This window comes from Silurus aristotelis (genome assembly GCF_946808225.1).
Source record: "Silurus aristotelis genome assembly, chromosome: 1".
Classification (NCBI taxonomy): Eukaryota; Metazoa; Chordata; class Actinopteri; order Siluriformes; family Siluridae; genus Silurus; species Silurus aristotelis.
In genome coordinates this window covers 29,411,717-29,439,066 of record NC_139574.1, presented here as the reverse complement: position 1 = coordinate 29,439,066, position 27,350 = coordinate 29,411,717, and the positions used below count along the sequence as shown (strand labels likewise).

At 38.5% G+C, this 27,350-nt stretch overlaps 1 protein-coding gene across 2 annotated transcripts in view; it reads right to left on the bottom strand.

Moving 5' to 3' along the window:
- Window positions 1-27,350, bottom strand: part of LOC310720316 (transmembrane protein 65-like) — a 35,402-nt gene that overhangs the window by 5,651 nt on the left and 2,401 nt on the right. For both annotated transcript variants that reach the window (XR_014531707.1, XM_083530816.1), the window contains exons 2-5: window positions 12,145-12,189; window positions 8,802-8,869; window positions 7,610-7,664; window positions 1,449-1,491 (exon numbers count right to left, since the gene is read on the bottom strand). Coding sequence is in view for 1 of the 2 variants with exons in the window: in XM_083530816.1 (XP_083386942.1) it covers window positions 1,449-1,491; window positions 7,610-7,664; window positions 8,802-8,869; window positions 12,145-12,189 (211 nt within the window). In the remaining variant the exon portion in view is untranslated. The remainder of the gene's footprint in view (window positions 1-1,448; window positions 1,492-7,609; window positions 7,665-8,801; window positions 8,870-12,144; window positions 12,190-27,350) is intronic.

The window sequence follows — 27,350 nt, the reverse complement described above, 5'->3', positions numbered from 1 at the left end:
TGCCTGATTCTCACTGCTCCATATAGCTGACCACAAAATGTTATCATGGTTCTAATGAGAGGATTTATTTAATTTTTTTATTGCTGTTTTTTTTTTTGTTTTTTTTCTTTTGTCAATATTTTTTTCTTTGTCTTGTTTTCTGTAGCTCTGTAATGTAATCTGTCCATAGAAATTTAATTATTAGGTTTTAGCCTTTACTAGTTTTTTTTTATTTATGTATTTGTTTATTTTATAATACATTTTTTCTCTTTCTCCATCTTATTTGGCTTTAATAGTCCATTAAATATTTGTAATTTATGGTGGAAACTTTTTAGTGGAAAATAAAATGTCCCACATCTTTTTTTCTTTTTTTTTCCCAGACAGGAATTTTGGTTATAAAATAAAAAAAATAAAAAAAATAAAAAAAAAGAAGCAGAGATGCCATGGATGATCACAACCACAAATGCCTAAATATATTTCCTTAACTACAAAACATAATTCAGCAATTAATAACAAGCTGCTGTTTAAAAAATGAGGAAATATGATCTAATGGTGTAATGAAACAAAGCTTGATTCCTCAAATAACGAAGTATAGGAGAACTCTAAAATTATTCTTCTTCTTTATTGAATTCAGTGATGGTATGAGAGCGAAACCACCGTGAGGGCCTGAGTAAATAAAGAGATAGAGCGAAAGAGAGAGAGAGAGAGAGAGAGAGAGAGAGAGAGAGAGAGCGAGGAGAGAGAGAGAGAGAGAGAGAGAGAGAGAGAGAGAGAGAGAGAGAGAGAGAGAGAGAGAGATAGGTCTAATGTAAAAGGGAAGATCACACCAGGTCATTCAGCTCAACTTTCACTTTGTCTATGTTAGTAACTCACAAGAGCAGACAGAGAGAGGATTAGTAACAGAAGCAGTAAGAGCAGTAATGGAACCAGGAGCAGTGGATGAGCTGTAATTGAGCAAGAAGCAGCACAGGAGTCGTAATGAGTTCCGCAGCAGTGAAGAAGGAGATTACTGAGCATTGCACACTGAAGAACAGATCCAGTGTGATGGGATAAAGCTTTGAGACTGGCTGAGACAGCTGAGCCTAAAAGCCTGCACCCATCCTCATATAGTTGAACAGGAAATCATCCGGAACACACTTCAGTGTAACAGCACTTCAGTGTGTATGTGTGTGTATGTGATGACTCACTGACTCACATTAGAGAGATTCAGAGGGTGAAGAACTTTCTGGAACTGTCTGAGGCTGTAATGTGTACTGAGGTGTGAAATGCAGCCACACCAGGTTCACACTTTAACCTTCAACCTGTCAGATAAAAATGTTTGCAATCTTCGCTTGCCAGTCCTGACACCAGTAAGACGTGCATGAGGCGCGCGCGCGTGTGTGATCCGCATCTGCTCATTATCTGATCCCTAACTGAGCTAAAGAGGGAAGTGAGGTGATAAATTGAGGAGATTTAAGAGGATGTCTTACCCGAGTCCTGCCAGGTCAGACACCAGGTTACCGAGAGCAGCAGCTGAAACAAAAATAGAAAAAAGACGCAGAAAAAAAAACTCAGTATAAAAATCTATATAATATATACTTTTTTTCACCTTTTACCCTTTCCTATTTTTCACCCTTTTCATTACCTCCCTCTTGTCTTTCTTGTTTAATCTCGTTTCCTTCTTTCTTTCAGTTCATCATTCTTTCCTTCCTTAATGTCCCTCCTTTCCTTCTCTATTTATTTCTCAGTCACTACATTCTGTCTCTTTATCTTTTTTCCTCCACATATTTGTTCCTGTCCTCCCCTTTCCTTACGCTCTGTCCTTTCTCTCCTCCCCCTATTCCAGTCCTCTTTACTTCTAGTTCTCCTATTTTCCTCCGCTGGCTCCTTTATCTTATCCACCTGCTGTGATATCTCTATTGTGAGGTTCACACAAGGAAACGTGTTTATAAACTGAAAGATCGGCTATGTTGAGCTGCAATCATGCACTCAGACAAATGCTCGTATAACAGCTAGTTGTTGTCATACAGCATATAAAGTAACGATGACGTTGCCACTCAGAGCTAACTGGCCGATAGAACTGGTAAGGAAATTGAATTTTAATTAGCTGATTATCTAATGCTAGGCAGCTGCTGCTACAGAAATCTCTCTCCATCCCTCTTCATTACATCTCTGTATTTTCTCCAGGCGACGTTGTCCTCTACAAAGAGTGATGAGGTGAATCATAGCTGCAGCAGGGTATTATGGCAGTGCGAACCTGTCTGGCCAATCAATTATCAGCCATTGATTTAAGTGTCAGAGTTACGAGGGCCTGTTGGGTCGTTATCGAGCTGCAATGCCACACCGAACAGCAGCAGAGGACACGGACACAGAAATACTGAAAGAAGAATAAGAACTGACACTGTGGGTCAAAGATTAATGGTAACTGAAAAAAATCTGACCTAAAAGATAAGAGAGAATAAGAAGAAGCTGTTGGGCAGAAATTCACATTTCCTACATGTACCAGTTCAAAACCATATCCTTTAGACGGATCTGTCTGGTTTTTACTCACCCGGATAAAGAACGAGATCTCAATCATTCGTTGCACAATTTAAATAAATATTAGTTCATCTTAATTGTTCTAGTGAGATGTCTCAGGGAAGACATTACAGCTTATTTGTTTCTGGGGGACAACTAATGGTTTATAAATTTGTATTTGTGCTAATTCTGTAATCAGTTGTTTTGACAAATAATTTATAATAGTGGGCAAAGCATTGGAATATTTTAGTAAAACAAAGACAATAGAAAGTTTTGCTAAGGACTTGAAAATACTAATATAAATACTCAAGTACTACACAATGACTCAGTCAGACCCCCTCCCTGAATTGGACATGGAGTAAATGACTTATGAAATTCATTCTTTGCGATGGATTTGGATTCGAGTTTGTAAGACTCATTGTTTTACTTAGACTTGAGAATATGAGACCTGATTTTATGAGATTCATAGTTTGACTTAGACTTTTTAAGCTTTTTAAACATTTAGTTGAAGCCGACGATGTCTCTAGCTCATGAAATCCCTTTTGCCGTGAATTGATAACAATCAGTCTTTGACTTAAACCAGAGTTTATGAGATTTGAAATTAAGCTGGTGAAACAATTTCTTATATTTACCTTTTTTACATTAAGTTGTAGTTCATAAAGCTAATTGTTCCTCATAATCATAAGACATATTCTTGGCTTGAGTTCAGAGACTGGTTCTCTGACTGGTTCTCCTGTCTTGACTTGTTCTTCAACTCAGTAGCATTTTAGGAACTTTGACCTTATGATTTCAACACTGCTTGAGTTGAGTTAAACTAAGGACTAGAAAATGATGGCCATGTTCAATACTTCCTTTCTGTCTCTGTCTTAGCCCCTGCCAGATAAAAAACCAAACAGCATTACATCCTTCTGATCACTTGCTCAGGACCTTATTATTGTTTTCAAAGGTTGACAAATCTGTTTATTCAAATATAATTATTTTAACATTTAAGATTATTCCAAATTTAAATATGTAACAGACATCATTCATTAACATTGTTGAGCTATTTTTTGAGTTGCTCAGTAGCTCCTAGTTTTATACCCACAAATGAATGTAAAAGACTCATATATTATATTAAATACTCATAATTACATTCCTGTGCTCATGTTAGTTCTCACTGTACAGTGTTCTGTATTGTGCAGATTTATGATCACACTCTTGATATCACCCAAATGACGATGGGTTCCTCTTTTGAGTCTGGTTCCTCTCAAGGTTTCTTCCTCATAACATCTAAGGGAGTTTTTCCTTGCCCTTGCTCATCAGGGATAAATGCACACCATTCACCTTAACTGTTAAATTCTGTAAAGCTGCTTTGAGACAATGTCTGTTGTGAAAAGCACTCTAGAAATAAACTTGACTTGACTTGACATTGCTAACATGCAAATATGACTGCAAACAGACTCGAACCTGACAACACTTTTCTTTCTGTCTGGTACAAACTCCCACTCATGTATACCTACATACTCCCACACACAGGGAGTAGCATTCTGGGTACACACATCTCATGTCTAATAATGTTCGATGATCTCCAGAAGCCCCACACTTCTCTTAAACACACAACAATCTCTTCAGTTCATCTCTCTCTCTCTCTCTCTCTCTCTCTCTCTCTCTCTCTCTCTCTCTCTCTCTCTCTCACACACACACACACACACACACACACACACACACACTGCAGTATTTTCTATTCATTCAACAAAGAAAATGGCTCCACAGCAGATTTGTTTGAACTTCCTCCCAAGCTTTTCCGCAATCCGGAAACATCTCCACTGATCTCACTGAAACAAAGGAATCTAAGATTCGAGACAAACACAGTTTTTTCTCCTCTCAAACACACTGCAGAGAAATTATAGTTAGGTTTGTTTAAAATATGCCATATCGTGTTAGACATAAAAGTTTTCCAGCAGTCAAGTTCCTGGTCATGGTTTAAAACCAATATTTATTTATTTGTTCAGAGTGTTTTAATAAATATGAGATTTTAAAATGATTTTATCTGTAAAAAGGTTTTTGGTTTTACAAGTCTTTTATGTCCATATTTTGCCTAAGTATTTCATCTGTATTCATTGTTTAAACAAATCTTTATTTTGTCTTTAAAAAAATATTTTTTTATGGAGTATTTCTATCTATATACATTTTTATTCAATTAGGTTTTTTCTGTTATTTTTTGCATTAATATTTTGTCTTTATTTATTGTGGGTATTATATGAAATATTATACATTGACTGGCCAAAAAAAAAAAAAAAGGCACACACTAATATTTATTTGGACCACATGCTGCTTTGATTTCAGCACAAATTCGCAGTGACACTGTTTCGATAAACTTTCACAACATTTATTTCTGTCCAGAGTTGCATTAATTTTTGCCGAGATATTGTATTGACAATAGGGGGTTCTCAATGTTTCTTAATGGTGTTAAGATCAATCCATGTGTGAAAAATGAGGTTTTATGTTGCCTCAAACTCTCAATTTTGAGCCTGATAAATCCTGGCATTGTTGTCTTGGAATATGCCTGTGCTGTCAGGGGAAAAAAATCAATTGATTAAAAAACCTGGTCGTTCAGTAAATTCAGGTAGTCGACATCGCTGAACCTAGACCTGATCAACTAATGCAGCCTCAGATCATAACTCTCTCCCCACAAGCTTGACAGTGGGAACTGGGCATAATGGGTGCATCACTTCATCTGCTTCTGTTCATTCCAGTCCTTAGGCTCCCTAGAAATCTGAAGCCTTTATGATTAGTCTAAAGTGAATTGATTTTCTTAAGGTTACACAGATATTTAGTCACAATTACTTGAGATATTTTTGCATGTGCAATTGCTTGAGTTCTACTGTTGTTTTTTTACTGTTGTTTGCTTAGTTACATCCAGTTGGTGTATTTTTTGGTCAGGCATTTTATATACATATTTCACAGCATACTCAAAACACTCATTTATAACATTTTGGCAGTATTTTTCTGTGCACTTTGTTTTTCATTTGAATAGTTAATCTTTCATTACAAATTAATGTAAAGAGTATTTTGTCTGTATTTTCTCTTTTTGATGAAAAAAGATTTTCCAAATAAGCATAGCAATTTAAATTGTATGGCACACAAAGGAATTTTGTAGAAAGGAGAAAGGGCGAGAGCGAGAGCGAGAGAGAGGGAGATAGAGAGAGAGAGAAACAGCAAGAGAAAGAGAGAGAGCGAGAGAGAGAGTAAGAGAGAAAGCTTCAGCTTTGCCGAACTGCTGAGTGTAAAATTGCCGTCTGCTAGTATGTCCTTATTCACTCTCCCAGTAGCTAACAGTCTACTGCTTCCTGTCCCTTCAGTGCTGCTGTTCCACATCCACAAGTTCAATCAATACAGCCTTTTCCAGTCCTGGCCTGCTTGTGAAATGAGACGGTATCTGGGTTTGGCTGCATGTTTATATAACCACAATTCCCTGTAGAGCCCCAATGTTTTCTGCACTGCGGAGAGAACAGTAAGGTTTCCTCATCAGGTGTAATTTAATAGACATGGTTTCTTCTTTGCAATTAGTTTAGTAATGATCAGAAAATAATTTTCAGATGCTTTAGGTTTCAAGTTAGTTTAAGATCCAGTTAGTCACAATGTTTTTTTTTTTGTTTTTTTTTTTATCATTAAATGCAGAAAATATCAGCATGTCCACACAAACACTTTGAACACAGTTGATGCTCTTCTCACAGACAAAACCTCACACACTTTCAAAGAATTCTCAGTCTGTGCTCAAAATCTTAGCAGGGTAAAAAAAATTACTGAGTGTGAGCTTCACCACTCATCTACATTCATCCAATAGGAAGACAGAACAGAAAGTTGGCAAACAACACATGCTAAATGGACAGAAAATGAAAAGCCCTTATTACCTCAATCTTACTTTGAAGAATGTATGATTTTCTGGCTCTTTTTAATCGCAGGTTTATCATTAGAGGACCTTCACTGAGTATATAGACATTAAAAACAAACACTGTCATAAAGTGCAATAATCTCTAAAAAGTGCTGAAATCACACAGTATAAATATGTATATCTATTAGTCAAGTGTTAGTTGGATTTATATTAAACATCAAATTAATACAAAAGCAAACTATAAAATCTGTACTCCTGTTGCTAGACAATATAATAGGGTGCCATTTCTTTCTGCAAAACAGAGGACCACTGCCAGTAATTACAGCATTACCAATAAATGCTGTGTCTAAACAGAAGAGGAAAGAACTAGAGTGCTTTTCTCTCTATCTCTTTCTCTCTTTCCCTTGAACACACACAAGCACACATCCCTGACTAATGCTAACAAATAGCTCCAAATTGAATCAGTCTACTGACACAGCAACCTGTGTGTGTGTGTGTGTGTGTGTGTGTGTGTGTGTGTGTGTGTGTGTGTGTGTGTGTGCGCGCATGCTTTTGTCTTTTTGATCAAGCCCAATAAAAAAAATCCCAGCGTGCCTTTCTTTCCAGAGCTAAAAAAAACAACAAAAAATAAATAAAACTGTAGAAATCACCATCGATAATCCAATGTTAGTCTCAGTGTCCCCAGTGGGTAACAATTTCCACACACACACACACACACACACACACACACACACACACACACACACACACACACACACACACACACAATCCGGCTGTGTAACAGGAGTGTATAAATCAGAGTAATTAGTTGTTTCATTGGTGCACATCAGTAAGAAGTGATCAGGTGATTTGTTGTACTGGGTTTGTTCAAGTTTTCTTTAAATCAAAGAGTTTTAAAAAGGGGTGAATAACAACAATAATAACAATCATTTTAATAATTTTTCTAATAAGTTTTCTTATTTCTAATTTAATGTGTATACATTCCAAAAAAAAAGAAAAGAAAAAAGGTTGAGGAAGTGACCACATTTTGAGCATTACTGGTGATTCATGTACTGTATTGCAGCTAGTTTAGTTAGCTCGTGAAATATGTTATTTCAATTTAAATTTGTAAATTATAGCTACTAAAGTTTCTTATCCTAGCTAAAAGAATTGTTTTCACGGCCATGTGCGCAACTTAATCTCTTCTAACTGCCTTATACATTACATGAATAAATGCATAAAAACATGATATTCATTCAAATAAAAGCAACTGAACTGTACCTGCCATAGTTGAAATGCCCAGGATTACTCCTATAGACAGCTCAATCTGCGTGCCCTGGAAATAAACACACCTGAGATTAACCTCCAATAATATTCTGAAAAATTAGATTTTTTTTTTTCTAACATAACATCATAAAACGCTTTGCATAAATGAAATCAAACACTTAATATACAAATTACTGCACCACTTCTTTAAAAATTGTTTTCCATTATTCTGGAGATTTTGTGAATTAGTAACATTATCAGCTTTATTTTATGTATAAGTCCATTAACACTTTTATGTCTAGATTTTTTTATAATTGCAATTATTTATTATGGATATATCAAGATAATTTGTGCAAGAGAAAGTCTTATTTAAAGCTTTGTAAATACTGGACGATCTGTTAAACACCAACCAGACATAACATTAGAACATTATCTGCGGTGAAATGAATCACACTGATTATCTCTTCATCATGCCACCTGTTATTAGGTGGAAAATATTAGGCAGCAAGTGAACATTTTGTCCTCAAAGTTGATGTTAGAAGCAGGAGAAATGGGCAAGTGTAAGTATTTGAGCAAGTTTGACTAGAGACAAATTGTGATGGCTAAATGACTGCAGCTCCTGTGGGCTGTTTCCAGTCTGCAGTGATCAGTATCTATCAAAAGTGCTCCAAGTAAGGAACATTGGTGAACCGGCAACAGGGTCCTGGGTGGTGGGGATGATGCATGTGGGAAGCGAAGGCTGGGCCGTGTTGTCCGAGAAAATGCAGTTAATGCTGTTAATGCTCGACTGGTCAAGACTGTTTTGCAGCAAAAGGGGAACCAACACAATATTAGGCAGTTGGTCATAATTTTATGCCTGTACATTTGTGTTACTTTTATGTATTTTACCGTCATGTACATTATTAATATATTTTACATGTAATACATTCATAACTAAAACAAACCAAAATAAACCTTACTGCTATGATGGCAGTATTTTTTATATTCAAACCAAATCTACCAAAAATAAAAGTAGTCACACCCACAAAGCTCAATGTAAAGTAAAGAGAAAAAAACAAAAAACAAATAAAAAATAAACAATGGCCACTGCAGCACATCAGCTACAGCTATAGGCCCAATAACTTGATTAATACATTTGCAGTGTTTTAATAAAAATAAAAAAATAAAATAAATAAATAATAATTAAAAAAAGCAAATGTTCACTTACTGCAGCAATCATAATGGCGTTGTCCAGGAAGCCGAAGCCGATAAAGGGAATAGCGTTGTGAAGCAAAACTGGAAAGAAAGATGATGATAAATAAATATCACATCATGAGAGCTTTTCTTTTAAATCTGTACTGATCACTTCACTCTTTAAATGTTCTTTCCAAGAAAGATGACTTTTATAGAAGCCTAGAGCTGTAATTATGTCAATGACCCATAATATAAGTCTGTATCAGAGTGGACAGTGGAGCAGATATGGTTAGTGAAAGTAAAACAGCTATTTAAGATGGTCCTTAATATCCTCTCTAAATGAGAAGTATAGAGTTGTGAAATAATGACAAGAACACCAAAAATATGGCTTGAGCCATACGATAAGAAAGCCTTTTTTCGGAGTGGACAGTTAAACAGATAAAGCATCACTCTGGTATTCAATTGAAAAATTCAACTAAAGTTAGACTTATTGTATTACTTTAAATTGTATTCAGACTTTGGGCACCATTCTAAATGTAGTGTCAGGGATGGCTGGCAGAAGGACCCAAAAGCAGGACGCCACCAGAAGAACAGAACCAAGTCAGAAGGGGTAGCACAGGCAGAAAAGAGATAATGTCAAAATACTTTTGAACACTCTGTCGTGGCACTCACAGAGTTAATGCCGAAACATCTGGGGCGCCGAGAGCGTGAAGCTGGGGGCAGATCCGAGAGAGTAAAGCGAGTCCAAAAACAGTCTGAGGTCAAGAGCCAGAGAACAGAGCCAGAAGAACAGAACCAAGTCAGAAGGGGTAGCACAGGCAGGAAAGAGATAATGTTAAAATACTTTTGAACACTCTGTCGTGGCACTCACGGAGTTAATGCCAAAACGTCTGGGGCGCCGAGAGCGTGAAGCTGGGGGCGGATCCGAGAGAGTAAAGCGAGTCCAAAAACAGTCTCCAGGTCAAGAGCCGGAGAACAGAGCTATAGAGGAAAATCCTATCTGAAATCAAGGGCAGGCAAAAAGTCAGAGAAACCGGGAGATCTGAAACCGAAAGAAAACTTTCCTCCAGGGCAGCGCCAGACAGCCGACCAGGTTGCTCCGGGTGGTCCTGGTGGAAACAAGAAATGAGGTCACGGTCCAGGATATGGTGGGCAGGTACCCAGGAGCGTTCCTCCTGGCCGTAACCCTCCCAGTCCACCAAATATTAAAGGCCTCTTCCCTGACGTCTGGAGCATAAGAGATGGCACACGGAAAAGACGGGGCTGCTATTTACATAGGCTGCAGTGGGGAAGAGGGCGCCGGGGCGGGAGTAGTCCGAGGGGGTGTATGGTGGCGGGTGAAATGCTCTGAGCAGCATTCCTGTATTTGTCGTTCAATCCGAGTGGCCAGGGCGATCAAGGCATTCAGATCAGGTGGGAGCAGGGAGCCAGATCACGGGCAGCAAGCTCATCCTTCACCCGGGCTGAGAGTCCCCGAAAGAAGGTGTCATATAGAGCGGTGCGATCCCACCCACTGTCAGTTGCGTCAGTGTGGAAATCTGCAGCATAGTCGCCCACTGAACTCTCAACCTGTGAGGAGAAGAGCAGCGAGCGTGCGGCATCCTGTCCAGGGGTGGCAGAACCAAAAACCTTGCGGAGTTCCTCAGAGAAAGTAGAGCAATGCAAGAACTGATTCTCCCACTCATCAGTAAAGGCCCGTCCAGAGAGCAAGATGACGACATCGGCCACCTTAGCCTGTTCAGCAAAAAAAGAGGACAGTTGGAGACTAAAAATCAGGCTACACTGCGCCAGGAAGGACCAACAAAGTTTGGGTTCTCCCGAGAAGCAAGCTGGGGTAACAAGGTCCAAAAACACCCGGGTGTGGGCTGGACCTGGGGAAACAATGCTGGAGCTTTCGAGAGTTTTGAGGCATTGACTGAGCTGCTGAAGACCTGAAGTTATTTCCTGAAGCCGTTGCTCATGGGTAGCAGAGACCTGGACCAGAGCCTTAAGGGTGGTCTGGAGATCAGTAGCACCCATGGGATACATAGACATCCATGGGATCCATAGCTGGCCAGATTGTTCTGTCAGGGATGGCTGGCAGGAAGGACCCAAAAGCAGGACGCCACCAGCATTCGGTCGCGGCACCCACGGGGTTAGTGCTGAACATCCGGGGCGCCAGCGGATCCAAGAGAGGAAAGCGAGTCCGAAAAAAGTTTGATGTCAAGAGCTATAGAGGAAAATTCAACCCGAAATCGATGGCAGGAAAAAAGTAGGGAGATCCGAAACCGAAAGTAAGCTTTCCACGAGGGTAAATAGAAGGTCTCATCAAAGCGTGGAGCCGAAGCGTGAAAACAATCGGGCAGCAAGCGCATGCAGCCGGCATTTATTTATACAGAAACAAGATGGCCGGCGTTCCGGTGCCACCGGCTGCAAGATGACGCCGAACTGGAAGCGGACGTCGCAACCACAGAAATGTTCGTGCAACTGGCTGACATGTAGGGCTTTGTCTCAGCTGCTGCACTTCTTTACTGAAACTCTGATACACACCTTTGACATACTCTAAGACATTCACTTATGCCCATGACCACTTCAACCTAAAAATGTTCACGATGCATCACTTCAATGCTGATATGACTAAATTACATAATATTAGTCGATCAATCTGGAATGTCAGTAGACATGGTACTTTTTTCAAAATATGTCAATGCGTTTAAGAATATATTTTAAAAAGACTAACATAAGCGTGTGCACTATCAGCAAGTATGGACATTTAAAATGAGCATAAGGTGTCCTGTGCTTACTTATTTCATCCAATAAAAATTACCATCTTTACCTTCGAAGTTAAATAAAAATCATAATTTAACTTTTATTTAAACTGACAGGAACTACCTATGTGTTGATCTATGTTTTGAATGCACACCTCCCAGCCAATCAAAATCCAGGATTCAGACAGACTATGATATAAAACTGTTCTTTACATTAACATTTTAACTAACATTTTTAAGGATTATTTTTTCAGCCAACCTGTCAACCTGTCCTACTCAGCAATAACGCTTAAAGAGAGTCGTATTAGTTAAACATACTGCTGATCACGATTAGACACCATGTACGGCTATAAAGTAAAAGCTCTCCCCAGAAGCAGCCAAGAAAAGTAAAGAAGGTCATAAATTCTGTGCCTTGGATAAAGCTTAGGTAAGCAAGAAAAAACTGAAAGAACGGTGAAACATGCTGTGCGTTTCTTCTCAGCTTTTCAGGTTGATTTGCCTATTCAACAAGAAGAAAATGACTTGGTTACGGAAAAAGTTAGTAAATTTATACAGACGTATGTGTGTGTGTGTGTGTGTGTGAGAAAAATTAATGAATAAGGAGTATTTCAAAGAGACATCTGTACATACCATATCTCAGCTGAGCTGTGGTTGGAGGAGCCATTTCCAATTGCTCTGCAGGGACAGGAAGAAAAATATATCCACATTATCTCCTGTGACATAAATCACAATGTAAGGACATATAAGTGAAGGTCATTTTGGACCTGTCACACTCACACATATACACATATACATACACACACAAACAAACAAACACACACACACACACACACACACACACACACACACACACACACACACACACACACACACACACACACACACACACACAAGAAGGCATACAAGCTACAATTTTAACTTGCAGCTACACACAATCTATTTACTCCGACTACTGCATAATAAAAAATAAATGTAATTACCCAAAGCAAATGTCACATCAACAATGCATTATTTTTAATGTCTTGTAAAATATAACAGAGTTTTATTACTCATTTGAGACTCTTTGGCAAATTTGCTTCATCAGAGACAAATTGACATGGCTAGGAGTAAAAGCAGAATGTAATAAAAAGTCATAGTTAATTAACAGTAGACGGTCTGTTAGAATTAAAGGGACACTTGGAAGCAGCCCCACTCACTCTGACAACAAAACTGATGGTTGCTTTTGAAATGGACTAATATTACCATCCCAGTGACTGTTGTGTTTTGGCTGAGAGCCACCTGTCATTAGATAACACAGCTGAATTCTGGATGCTTAATGAGAACTACTGTGGTGAAGAACTTTTGACAGAGCTTCCCTTTAACATTCAGATTCAGATTCACACAGCAAGAACACCAATATTAGTCTTCAGTGTGCAGTCAAAACACTTTCAGCAGCGGGGAAAACACGCCTAAAAGAAACAAGGCTCCATGCAGAAGTCAAGTTTTCATGCCATAGCTGGCTCAATCAGCTGTCCGAACTCCCACCTCTGAAGCTCATTAAAGTGCCTTGACATGAGCACTCCTAACTTCAAAAACTTTTAGAGATGTCAGAGATGTGTGTTGAGTGTCTTCAGACAGTCAGGATCTAGACAATGTAGTACAATTTATATTTGCAGCCCTGTTTATCAATATTTTAGTCACACATGTAAATGAGGAACACAAGTGCTCAGACCTGCAACAGATCTAAGAATACCTAGACTGTTTGTCATGCCAGTGGTTGTGGAGCTGTCACGCTCCTGTCCCCAAAGCTGGCTTTATTTCAGTCTTCAGTCTTCTCTCTGTGAGCTCCACCATGCACTATTCTCTCACTCTGCTGGGGTGTCACACTCAGCAGATATTTCTCATCCTCAGGTATCTTTTTGTATGCTTTTTTCTCTTCAACCTTTAGGGTCTGATCAACCCTTGGCTTTCAGCATGAAATGTGAGCTTGGTTTACTGTAAAAAGCCATTGTGCCAAAGAAAATTCATAAAATAGTGTCTATAAAAGGTAGTAATGGAGAACTGATAGAGAAAAAATAAGAAAATCTGGTAAAAGCAGTTTGTTCATGTCAATGTTTGAAAAAATGTTTGATCAAGGTCTGGCTTTTTCAAGGCTAACTTCTAACTCGGTATTCTTTTGTCATATTTAACCTAAGCCTTAACCAGCCTCCTCAGACCCTCAAAGTAGATAACATGAGCAACACAGGAAAAACATCATAGTATAATTTCAAATCTTTATATCTAATCAGGTTTTACCAAACCGAACAAAGTTATAATTACTATTAAAAAATGAGTAATGTATTGTGAATTAATCATTTCATAATTCATTTCATTTCATTACCTTCCCGTGGGCTCACCACCTGCAGGAGGGACCGTAAGGGACCGGTGCTGAGAGGATTGGGCAGCAGTCGAAGGCGGGGGCCTTGACAGCCCGATCCCTGGACACGGAGAAGTGTCTGGGGAATCTGCTAAGACTGCTGCCCCCGCGACCCGAATTACGGATAAGCGGGAGAAGATGAAATGAAATGAAATGAAATCACTGATAATCAGCTATTTTCATTTTAACATAAATGCAATAGATAGAAAGTAGCACACTCCCTCCACTCCATAAACATGCTTAATGGCATTGTGGGTAATCTTGGCTACTTTATTTTAATCTCATGAGCATATTGCAGAATTGAATAAAGAATCTGAGCCATTTTTGCTAGACAACGATTAGAGCTGGCCTCATCGCACATTTCTTTGAGTCACATTAGCACAAACACGATGAGTCATTCCTCATCAGCTCTTATTCTCCTGACTTACTAAACACCAGTCATCAATCAATGGCACATCTCTCTACTCTCAGCAAACATGATGGACACTCATAGATAGTGCGTCTGAAGTGTGTCTGGAGGATACACCTCAAATAGGAACAAAAATATTGCAGACATTTTGTCACAGCAGGCCGGAGTCAAAACATCTGTCGTTTAAGCCAGACAATTTTGCAGTGCTCCTAAAAAAATGAGATAGAAATGATGGTGTTGGAAGAACAGGTCTATTTAAGTGATTCATTTACAGCAACAGTTCACAGCATCCATGCTAATAACAAATATAAACATAAATAACAGCAACTTGGTGTATTTTACTACAGGGATATTGTACAGTGTAAAGTCTAATACAGGAGACGACTTCCATAAAGGTCTTAAATCTTTAACATTCTTAAAACATTTTAATTATTAGTGCATTATTAACCATACACATCCGTGTACATGACTTGCTGCTATAGAAACAATAACATTAAAATGATCATTAATTTAACTATAAATAAATAATGTGAGCTTCTACTGCTCTTCTGTCTAAACTGCTGTTCCAGAAAATGTATTAACATTCAGAACTCAATATATTATTTGCTCACCACACGGTTTTAAAACTAATCAATAAACTTTACACTGGACCAGAGTTGATCTGGTGTTCTAATATGTGTGGGTAGAACAGATGTTAAAGAACACCTCCAGCACATTATATTGATCCAAAACTACACATGGTTTGCTTTACCCATGGGAATTGCACTTCACCTAGCCATTAAGAGGTTAATAAAGCTGGAGACGAAGACCCAGTGAAACTTCTGGACCATCCGAGAAGATCAATTTCACTCTTGTGCAAATCAATATGGTGCAGAAATTTACCCACTTACACCACTAATGTGTTTCAGACTCCACATGACGCTCTGTAGAAGACTCTGAATTAGCCGAAATTCTTTGCACTGCATTTACAGTTAATTCAATTTGAGAATATGGATGAATAGCAAAAACATAGTGGATGGGTTCTAGATGCTGATTGCACAGAACTGGAGGACACTGCAATATAATAAAAAGATAAATTAAAAATAACTTACATGGTGAAGTTTCTGTAAGGTGATGCTTATTAAACATTTATGCAAGTAGTCCCTGTGTCCCCTGTGTTTTTATATTTAAAATATATATATATATATATATATATATATATATATATATATATATATATATATATATATATATATATATATATATATATATATATATATATATATATAAGGGCTGTAGCTATTGATTATTTTAGTAATCCAGTATTCTACTGATTATTCCATCGAGTAATTCAAGTAATAATTAATGATTATTAAAGAGCAATACTAAATATACAAGAAAATATTTTTCTTCTATATATATTTTTCACGCTGCATCATGTGTGAATGCAAAGCCCTGCAAAAGGTGATCAAAATCACCCAACGCACCGCACCCCCTTCTACATGCCTGAGCACCTTCACCACAGCAGATGTCTGCGCAAAGCTATTGGAACATACGCACGAGAACAAGCAGGTTCAGGGCCAGCTTTTCTCCATTCACCATCACCCTACTGAACTCTACACTACATCCTTAGAACACTGTATAATCACCCTATATAACTTTTTGTTTTGCACATACAATGTGCATATTACATATTGTAAATGTTTATACCCCTCATTCTTTACACATATTGTGTAACTAGATCTAGAGTCTTATCTTATTCCCATCTTATACTGCAAAATGAAATGAACTGAACTGTTGAAATGTTGTTATTTGTTAGTTTATAGTTATGTATAGTTTCTTGTTTCTTTTGTTAATTTATGTTGTGTGATGAAGCACTTTGGTGCTGGGGAAACATTGTTTTGTTTCACTGTGTACAGCACTGTATATGTTTGAAATGACAATAAAGCCTACTCGACTTGACTTGAATTGTACCTTCTCTGTAAACCCAAAACAGAATGGTAGCACAAATTTTAGCATCACCAGAATAATTTATTGTCCTCCTGTAGATCTGTGCTTTGTGGTTGTGTTTCTCATTGGAAAGGTAAATAGATGATTTACAGGACAGAAGACGGTGCCATGTTGGACAGATTACATGCATAATGAGAAAATAAAACTGCCAATCTGAATTCATTTGGACACTCTGTTTGCAGTCACGTTTTATTCTTCTTTTCCCAAACCAGACCACAGGCATGCCACATGGTCCAAAATTGGCCACCTAGCACCCCTCGTCTATTCTGTGACATACTGGAAGCTTAGAAAGTAAAAATACAGCTCATTTGTGGGGCCTCAGACATCAGTTGGCAAACCACCAGTTTAATTAAACCATAACTTTTGAATCTGTGTTTAAAAAAAGAGCAAAGACATCCGGTGAGACGTTCAGCTGCACTTTCAGTTCACCTAATGAGCCATTCATCTGATTCGGACTATTTGATTAAAGGAAAAGTAAAAAGCAAGCTGACAAAAGCAGATCCCAGCAGTTACCTAGTTGGTTTAAAGCACCGCCTTTTGTCAATCTCCCTAATTTCTTCATTATATTAGGACTGAAGGCAATTTCACAAATGAATGGTTGTAATGTAAAAATCTTGTCAAAATTTCCCTTTAGCAGTTTTTATAATTACAATTATAATTACAACATGTAAACGGTACACTAATGTTACAAATCGAGTCGTTAATTGTTAACAAATCGACAAACCTCAATAACAATTGGGACTAAGGATTAATTTAAATCTCTGTATAATACTATCTGCTGTAAACAGAAAACAAAGAGATTGAGAGGAGAAAAAGCATCGATGCAGCTCCAGACTCAAGGACATACATCACCCTCAGACGTGTGCAGTAAAACCAGCCGGCATGATAATGCACAAAACGTAATGCAGAAAACAATAGAAAACCTTCCCTACAGAAGTAGAGCTTAGCAGCCATTGGAATTTAAAAACAAGACCTAGGAATACCCTGTTATTTTGCCTATTAAGGCACATTTGAAGAATCACAAATTAGAAACATACTTTTCTTGGTATTCAAAAGGAAAACTAACGACAATATTCTACATTGACATGTAAATTCCTCTAAAATCATACAGTAAATTTAATCACACTGCACAAAGAATTTCACAATAACTTCTCACTTCAAAGCTTTAAAGTCATCAGGGTCATCGTTAGATGATCAAATCAGTCCTCTCGCTTTGTTTTTCCCATTTCCATCTCCATGAGCTCTCAACCGACTTTTTCAAATGTGATTTTAACTGCAGATCATTTGTAAAAGCCCTTGACTGCTCGGGTTCATTCTCTCATGCTGAACCATAAAAGCGAATGAGCTAAAAAAAAAAAAAGGTGTTTATTTAGATTAGTAGCTTGCTCAGAGACACGCCATTTGTCCTTCAGGACCATTATGGTTTTTAGAGGCAAATGAGGTTTAGGTTACAGCTTTGTGTTTACACCTTTCTGTGGATCAAGTATGGAATGTGTCCCTGAAGGTTCTGCATGCTTTATTAACTTTTAAGAGATGTTTTTTTACCAGACAGCAGAGAAATGTGGTTGAAGAAATGCTACTGTTTAAAAATCTATACATTCAACCGTCAGTTTAGATTTTATTGATACCGGCACAGATACCGATACTGCTTATAGATACCGGGGCTTATTGATCCCGATAGCTAGGTTGGATTGTACTTGCCGATAATTCATTAATTACTAAAGTTCTTAAAATGAATATTGCATAAAAAAAAACACTCATATAAAAAACACCATGTAAAATAGTACTGAACTTTATTAAAAAAAAAAAAAACTGCACTGATTTATGAAAGAGTGCTAAATTAAATAAAAATATATATTCATTACATTAATAAATATAACTACCGTAATTTCCGGACTATTAAGCGCACCCAAATATAAGCCGCACACACTAAAAATCCATAAATTAGCGCTGCATTGTTTAAGCTGCGGGGTTTAAAGCGTGGGAAAAAAGTAGTGGCTTATTGTCCGGAAAATACAATATATATGATAAATAATAAATATAATATATCCAATTTTGTACAGGTCCAAAAAAATACCGGTTGTTACGGCCTAAACCTTTTTTGTTGTGTCTGGTGTTGTTCTTGTTTGCAATAATTGGGTTTAACCACGCCTTCCAAGGTTAAGCTCCGCCCCCTGCACACCTGTGGCCTGTCCTGTACTGATTCTCTGGGTTGAAATAAAGAGAGCATTAGATGATATGGGGCTAGCTCTACTTGCTGTCCACCAGTGTGATGATTTTATGTAATTCGTGCGGCATTTGTTGAAGCTCCATGTGCTCCTGATGTCCAACCAGTCATGGTGATAATTGTGTTTTTATGTGTTTTGGGTGATGTTCTGTTGACCTGTGTCTAATTATAGACTAATTATATTCGTTTTATTTGTTGCCTTATGTTACTTCCCCCTTCTTTGATGAGTCTTAAAAGAGGGGTTTGTACCACACACATTGTCTATACCCATCCAATATAGTTATAAGCAGCAAATAATTATTTGTTCAATTAGGAAGAAAAAAAAAAGGGCACTGGACTGAAGAAAGGTAGAAATTTTAGCCCTGAGATTACACAACCCCTGGCCACATTATGCATTAGATTCATGAATGCCTGCACTGCATCTTTGGCACCAGGTGTGCCACGTTCAGTTTTTTAAACCATGAGCGTCCTCAATTTTACTTTTGTTCATTCAAGAATGTTGATGAATACCTACTTGTTTTTGATTGCTGGATTCGATTTTGATTCACAACTTGAATCTTGAACCTGTCCCTTGGATGCCCTTAACGTAGTGCTGATATAACCCTAATGGGAAATGATTCAGCAGGTCCATGTTAAACATGAGCAGTTCAATATTATCCAGTCATGATTACTCAACATCATTCTTTAACCTCATTATGCAGAAGCGGCCATGAGAGGCTTAAGAGAGGTTTTCCATGATGACAGTCTAGGGTTACTTGCTGTGCAATGGAAATTCACTGAAACCATTTACTTGACACGGAGGATGCAAACAGGGACACATTTCACCAAGACAAGCAAGAATACCCAAGATACAGAAAATAACGGGGCTGTTTATATCCCCCAAGACTACTTGATACTACTAGAATGATATCGAAAAAAAGGGAATGAAAACAGAATGGCTTAAATACCACTCAAATCCTATGCCAAAGGACATCAGGGATCTGTCTGGTTGAAAACTCCATTTACAATCCATCACAAATTCTATAAAAGGAACCTGTGTATCTCATCATTGTAGCTAAAATACAATCTTTTAAATAGATACCTTTATACATACCACATTTAAGTAAATAGAGCGTGCACTCGTCTTTGGATAAAGAAGCAAAGCAGCTGTACAAGTCAACATCCATTTACAAACCTGGGTGCAAAAATTATTTCATGCTCTGACTGAGTCCTTAGATCTTCACAGTAGATCAGTCAATGTAGATTCTACGAGACTGTAGACTTAAACTAACGTAAGCAACGTACATCAACACCATTTGGATTATTTAGATGTACGATGAGAGGAACAGTAAATGGGTTTTAGGACAGGATCAATGTGAACGTGCGAAGAATCAAGTTCCAAAATCAATCAGATCTGATCCAGTTCTTCTGTTGGATTAAGTTTCACTTTAATCTAGTTACTTGACCTACAGCTTGCTTTGCCTTAAAAGTGTGCACTCTCACTTCTACGTAACATCAACATTTTCGAGAAAACTGTGAGTTCAAAGACATTTTGATTGGAGCCTTGTGCAAGGCTTAAAAGTAGCAATCTGATGTATCATAATTAAAACCTTCTAAAAAAGAAATTTACAGCGGCAGGTTACAAATGAGTCAAGAAGCCAATTTCTTTATGTGTAAAATATTTATCATATATAATATGTGTGCTGTTTGTGAACAAAGTAAAATACTGACTGTTTTTACACAAGATATACCTAAAAGGATATTGCTAAAAGGATGGAAATGGCAGTGGTGAACACGTATTTTAAGAAGAAGGAGGATCATAGGGTGACGTATAAGAGTGGAGGAAGGTGCACACAGGTGGATTATCTTCTGTGTAGGAGATGCAACCTGAAGGAGATTGGAGACTGTAAGGTGTTGGCGGGGGACAGTGTAGCTAGACAGCATCGGATGGTGGTCTGTAGGATGGTTTTGGAGGCGAAGAAGAAGAGGAGGAAAGTAAGGTTTGAAAGAAGAATAAGATGGTGGAAACTGAAGGAGGAAGAGTGTAGTGTGAGGTTCAGGGAAGAGGTCAGACAGGGGCTCGGTGGTGGTGAAGAGGTGCCGGATGATTGGGCAACTACTGCAGGAGTGATGAGGGAGGCAGCTAGAAAAGTACTTGGTGTGACATCTGGAAATAGAAAGCAAGACAAGGAGACGTGGTGGTGGAATGAGGAAGTGCAGGAGAGCATTAGGGGGAAGAGGTTGGCAAAACAGAAGTGGGATCGACAGAGTGATGAGAAAAGTAGGCAGGAGTACAAGGAGATGCGGCAGCAGGTTAAAAGGGATGTGGCGAAAGCCAAGGAAAAGGCATATGAGGAACTGTATAAGAGGTTGGACACTAAGGAAGGAGAAAAGGATTTATACCGATTGGCCAAGCAGAGGGACCGAGCTGGGAAGGATGTACTGCAAGTTAGAGCAATAAAGGATGGAGAGGGAAATGTGTTGACTAGTGAGGAGAGTGTGTTGAGAAGATGGAGGGAGTATTTTGAGCAGCTGATGAATGAGGAAAATCAGAGAGAGAGAAGGTTGGAAGATGTGGAGTTAGTGAAGCAGGATGTAGATAGGATTAGTAAGGAGGAAGTGAGAGCAGCGATTAAGAGGATGAAGAATGGAAAGTCGGTTGGACCAGATGACATACCGGTAGAAGCGTGGAGATGTTTAGGAGAGATGGCAGTGGAGTTTTTAACCAGATTGTTTAACAGGATTCTGGAAGGGGAGAGGATGCCTGAGGAATGGAGAAGGAGTGTGCTGGTACCGATCTTTAAGCATAAGGGAGATGTGCAGACCTGCAGTAACTACAGGGGAATTAAGTTGATCAGTCACACCATGAAGTTATGGGAAAGAGTAGTGGAAGCCAGGTTGAGAGAAGAGGTGACCATCTGTGAGCAACAGTATGGTTTCATGCCGAGGAAGAGCACCACAGATGCCTTATTTGCTTTAAGGATGTTGATGGAGAAGTATAGAGAAGGACAGAAGGAGCTGCATTGTGTATTTGTGGATTTAGAGAAAGCGTACGACAGGGTGCCGAGAGAGGAGTTGTGGTATTGTATGAGGAAGTCAGGTGTGTCAGAGAAGTATGTGAGGGTGGTGCAGGACATGTATGAGGACAGTGTGACGGCAGTAAAGTGTGCAGTAGGTACGACAGACTGGTTCAGGGTGAAGGTTGGACTGCATCAAGGATCGGCCCTGAGCCCTTTCCTGTTTGCAGTGGTGATGGACAGGTTGACGGACGAGGTCAGACAGGAGTCTCCCTGGACTATGATGTTTGCAGATGATATTGTGATTTGTGGTGAGAGTAGAGAGCAGGTTGAGAAGAGCCTGGAGAGGTGGAGATATGCGCTGGAGAGAAGGGGAATGAAAGTCAGTAGGAGTAAGACAGAGTACATGTGTGTGAATGAGAGGGAGGGCAGTGGAGTGATGCGGTTGCAGGGAGAAGAGGTGGAGAAGGTGGAGGAGTTCAGGTACCTGGGGTCAACAGTGCAAAGTAATGGAGAGTGTGTTAGGGAAGTAAAGAAAAGAGTGCAGGCAGGGTGGAGTGGGTGGAGAAGAGTGACAGGAGTGATTTGTGATAGAAGAGTATCTGCAAGAATGAAAGGGAAAGTTTATAGGACTGTGGTGAGACCTGCGATGTTGTATGGATTAGAGACAGTGGCATTGAGTAAAAGACAGGAGGTGGAGCTGGAGGTAGCAGAGCTGAAGATGTTGAGGTTTTCGTTGGGAGTGACGAGGATGGACAAGATTAGAAATGAGTTTATTAGAGGGACAGCACATGTAGGATGTTTTGGTGACAAGGTGAGGGAGGCGAGATTGAGATGGTTTGGACATGTGCAGAGAAGGGACATGAATTATATTGGTAGAAAAATGCTGAAGATGGAGCCACCAGGTAGGAGGAAAAGAGGAAGGCCAAGGAGGAGGTTCATGGATGTGGTGAGGGAAGACATGCAGGTAGTTGGTGTAAAAGAGGCAGATATAGAGGACAGGGGGGGATGGAGACGGATGATCCGCTGTGGCGACCCCTAATGGGAGCAGCCGAAAGAAGAAGAAGAAGAAGAAGATACCCATGGTTTGGAAACATTAGTTTATTAGCGAATGAATTAGGTTTACAAAATATAAAACAATATCATATGTAAAAGTTGATCGGTAAATTTAACAACCGTAAAAAAATGTATAGCAAAGGGTTCTCCAATTTCCTCTTAAGAGAACCCTTGAAGGTTAAATGCAGAACTTTAAAACAGAGGATATCCAGAGGATAACAAAGTCCAATGCGTCTTTGAGGAACCTTGCCCAGGAGTGTAAAATTAAACATTAGAAAAGTTCAACAGATACTATTTCTGTATTTTGGAAAGCATGGGTACACTGTGAAGAGTGATCTACACTTCCACCTCCAACATTATTAATCACCAGAATAAGTTTGAACACCATATTATTGGACAAAAAAATCTGCCTTAATAATCGTCTCGATTGCTTCGCCTCAAACTCTGTGAACACCGATTCCCCATTTGCTTGCTGTCTAGCTCATCTCTGATGCGCTCGACAATTAAAAGACAATCAAAGTTTTTCAATATTTGATGCTTGCTAAAAGCAACAGGAATAATAATAATAATAATAATAATAATAATATGTCTTCAGGGATGTGACGTGACAGGCATGCTCCGTCAAGCAAGGGCAACACAGAATAAAAATAAGCCTTTTTCCCTAAAAGCGTATAAACTTTCCTAATTGTTGTCCCAATAGACTAGGAGACGTTTAAATGGCATTAATCAGAAGGTTCTGCTCTTAATCACATTGACCAGTAATTTGCTGTGAAGCTTGAGGGGTGGTTTAAATCTCAGACTGTGGGATAATGTCTGCAAAGTAATATTTATTATCCTTTGAGCGTTCATGGCTAGAAAACAAATCCATTTATAAGCCGAAAGTCGGGAGGATTTAACGAAAACGTTTTTATAACTACTGTACTTCGCTAACGACATAGAAAAATGGAAACAATTAAAATAATCTACACAAAAAAAAAATGAATCTTATCATACTGATTATCATTAGAGTAACCTGCTAAAGGAACACTTGCAGGCAATGGTAACTTAAATAATGACTCTGTACAGTTGTAGTGAGCAGAAAAGCATGTCAAATGCACAAAGCATCAAACCTTGACTACAAAGAAGCTTTGACAGCAGTTGATCACATGTGGATCCACTCCTCAAACCAAATGGATATGCCTGACTAAAGCTTCGGATTCCTATTCTTACTCATAGACTTATATAACCATTTAAAAATACATATTAGTGCATAATCCAAGCCAAAAGTGCTCACGCTACAGTTATTCTGGGTGTGAATTCTGAATAACTGGAAGTGGTTTTCCATCCATACATCACACTTTTTTTTTTATTTACCAAAAGATATTTTTAAAAGTGCTAAATGTTTTATTTCAAAACATGTCCCAGTACAGTACTGCCATTCTCACAGGAAATAGGAGAAAAACCGACATATCCTTATAGAGTACACAACACATGCCTTCAACCTTCATGTTAAATAAATGAACCGGATATTTATTCAAAAAGAGCACAGTGGAAATCAGACCTCATCGCCCATCGACATGTGACTTCCTCGCCGCTACATCAATGTTCTGACTCAAGGTCATGCTGGTCTTCTCTATAATTAGCCACCGCAGTATGTACATGCAAAATAAAAGACACACACACACACACACACACACACACACACACACACACACACACACACACACACACACGGAGACATGAAGGTGACACTCCCTTTAAACCACAGAAATAAAATGCTAACAGGGGGATGTCGCAGTGCTGGTCGATGCTTGATGATATTCAGTGTCTATGAAAAAGAATGCTGCAACAAACCACCGATATTTCCACTGATGATCTAAAAACATTTGAGCCTGATAATATAACCATTATTTCAAACATTCATTCATTCATTCATTCATCTTCTCCCGCTTATCCGTAATTCGGGTCGCGGGGGCAGCAGTCTAAGCAGGCCTTAGACTGCTGCCCAATCCTCACAGCACCGTCCCTTACGGTCCCTCCTGCAGGTGGTGAGCCCACGGGAAGTATTTCAAACATGACACCTGCAAACCTGCGTCTGCATTCAAACTAAAACAACATTATCCTTACAAGTGTGTTCTGGTTTTATTGCCACCATTGTACATCTTCTCAAAAGAGTAATGATGGAGGCAGGATGGGACTGTTTATAAATGTACTGTATTGTAGTAAGAATTGCAATTTTATTATTTTTAAATACATAAATAATGTATAAATTGGCGACAAAGAATTAAAAATTTAAATAAAAAAATACAGTAGTGATGATTGACAGCATGATTCAAAAAATCATTCTTTACAAACGAGTTTGATACGCTGATGTAATAAGAATGAAAAGAAGGAAAAATAGAACACAAATAAGTCAAAATCTGCTTGCATGATGATATATAATATTATACCAATAATAAATTGTTAAATTGAAAGTAATGTAAACATTAAAACATTCTGCAATACATTTGATCATGGCCAGATTGTATTTTCTCTAAAGGATTATGCCCAGACACTGGGAAAAAGTCTGGCAATTAAAGTATCCATGGTAACTAGGTGGAGGTTCACAAAAGACGGGAATCACATCTGTCTGTCTCTCAGGGATGAGAGATGGTTATCGTAATTCCTATGAAAAGTTTGAATGAACAACATGTGTGTTTTTTTCAGCGGGATGGTGTAAGAAAGTAAAGGTATAACTAAAATGTTATCTTAAGAAAAGCTGATTTTCACAACACCTGTGTGCCTCCTGACTGTGAAGCATGGTGGTGGCAGCACCATATCACTGTGCATAATCTTGAATATTACTATATATACACACCACATTTTATTACCTACTGCACCTTCTATACATGATCACTTTCATCCCTGTACTTATGGACCAATACTTTCATCTTACATACTGCTATTTATTGTAAATAGCACTTTTGCACTTCTGGTTTGATGCTAACCACATTTCATTGGCTCTGTACATGTAGCATGCACAATGACAATAAAATTGAACCTAATCTAATCTAATCTGTTCCAATCTAATCTTGGTTGTTTTTTACATAGATTTTCTGGATCATGATGTTTTGGGATTTTCTGGGTCACGATTTCACAACACAAATGGCAGTTTTTAATTTTAATTGACAAATTCTCAATTACTGGCACATTTTTCACAATATTTAATAAATTATTTTCTTTGTGATCATTAGTTCTTTAACCCGAGAGAAAAGGATGACATTGCAGCACTATTCACTCTTCATTTGCTCCTGGGTGAAGCTGAAGGTTTATATTTTGTTATTAAAGTGTACAATGTGCTGTACTTTATTTACACTTCATTATTACACCTGAGATCCTCCTGGAAGTTTCATCTCGACCTGCTGAGCTCGACTGTGAGCGTTTCATTCTCTCTGCCATCAGTCTTTCTTAAAGAAGACTCTACACTTGCTCTATTGACACTGTGATCACACCATGTTGAATGTTTATGTAATACAGCTGTGGGTTCAATGCAAATTTCATTTTACACACGGACTTCAAACTGAATTATTTTCAGCATTAGGTAAAGTGAACTTATACTATTTTTTTCTCCATTTAGTTGATAAGAAAGAGTGCAGGAGGAAAGCTGTGCTGAGCTTTAACTCCTGGATGATCTCTCACTAACAAGCGTTGCAGAACTCCACATTGCACTGTGATGACGATGATGATCATGCTTCCTCGGGGAGGAATTTCTATGCCATAATGATAAACCATATCTATGACAGTAGGCCTGCAACTCCGATAAGGCACTTGTTGGATATTTCATGAGAGATTAATTCTACCAAATTCAACCTTTCCACTTATTGTGCTGTGTTTGGGGTGGATTCAAACTATAAATGTGCTTTAAATATAAGAATAAGCATTGCAGGTTAAGCTTTAAGAGATCATGGTCAATAAAAGAAGGTTACTGTTACAAACCCAATATGTTTTATACCTCGTAGACAACGGCAAATTTTAATAAGTACAATTATATTTATTAAAGAACTCTTTGTTTGTGTTAAGTGCCCTTTACTTTCATACAACAATAAGGACACATAATAATCCATATCCTTCTCTTCCTGTCACCCCTCTTCCCACTTGGTCCAGGCCTGCTTCTGGATAGTGATCTCTTCGATTGGAGGCCACTCTGTGCAGCTGGGGACGGTTTCTTATCAACATCTTGGGTGGTTCCATGAAATTCCGGAGTAAGAACGGGAGCTTTGAGGGTGGATTTGGACTGTAGTTAATACTGACTAATAAGTAACACACTGAGTAATACACTGACTCAGGACTACAATTTGCTTCTGATCACCATCACTGCACCCCACAACATCGTTGATCTGCAATAGATGGACATTTGGTGCAACCCAAATGAGGATGAGGTTCCTCTTGAGTCTGGTTCCTCTCAAGGTTTCTTCCTTATGCCGTCTCGGGCAGTTTTTCCTTTGCCACAGTCGCCACCGGCTCACTCATCAGAGACAAACTTACACTTATTTTTAGATTCTGTTAAAATTTAATGCAGCTTGTCGGTTTTTTTGTTACTGAGAAACCTAAAAGAGTAAACATTTCTGTCCTGAAGATGTCAGAAAACCTAAACCTACAGCTCTGACTGCCACAACACGCCATGTCTGAGTAAAAAGGTCATACAGTGTTTGTGCTTCTGTTTGTGATTCTTAATAGGTTTTTTATTTTTTAAAGATGCTCTCACACACACACAAACACATACACAAAAAAAAACCTGTAACCATG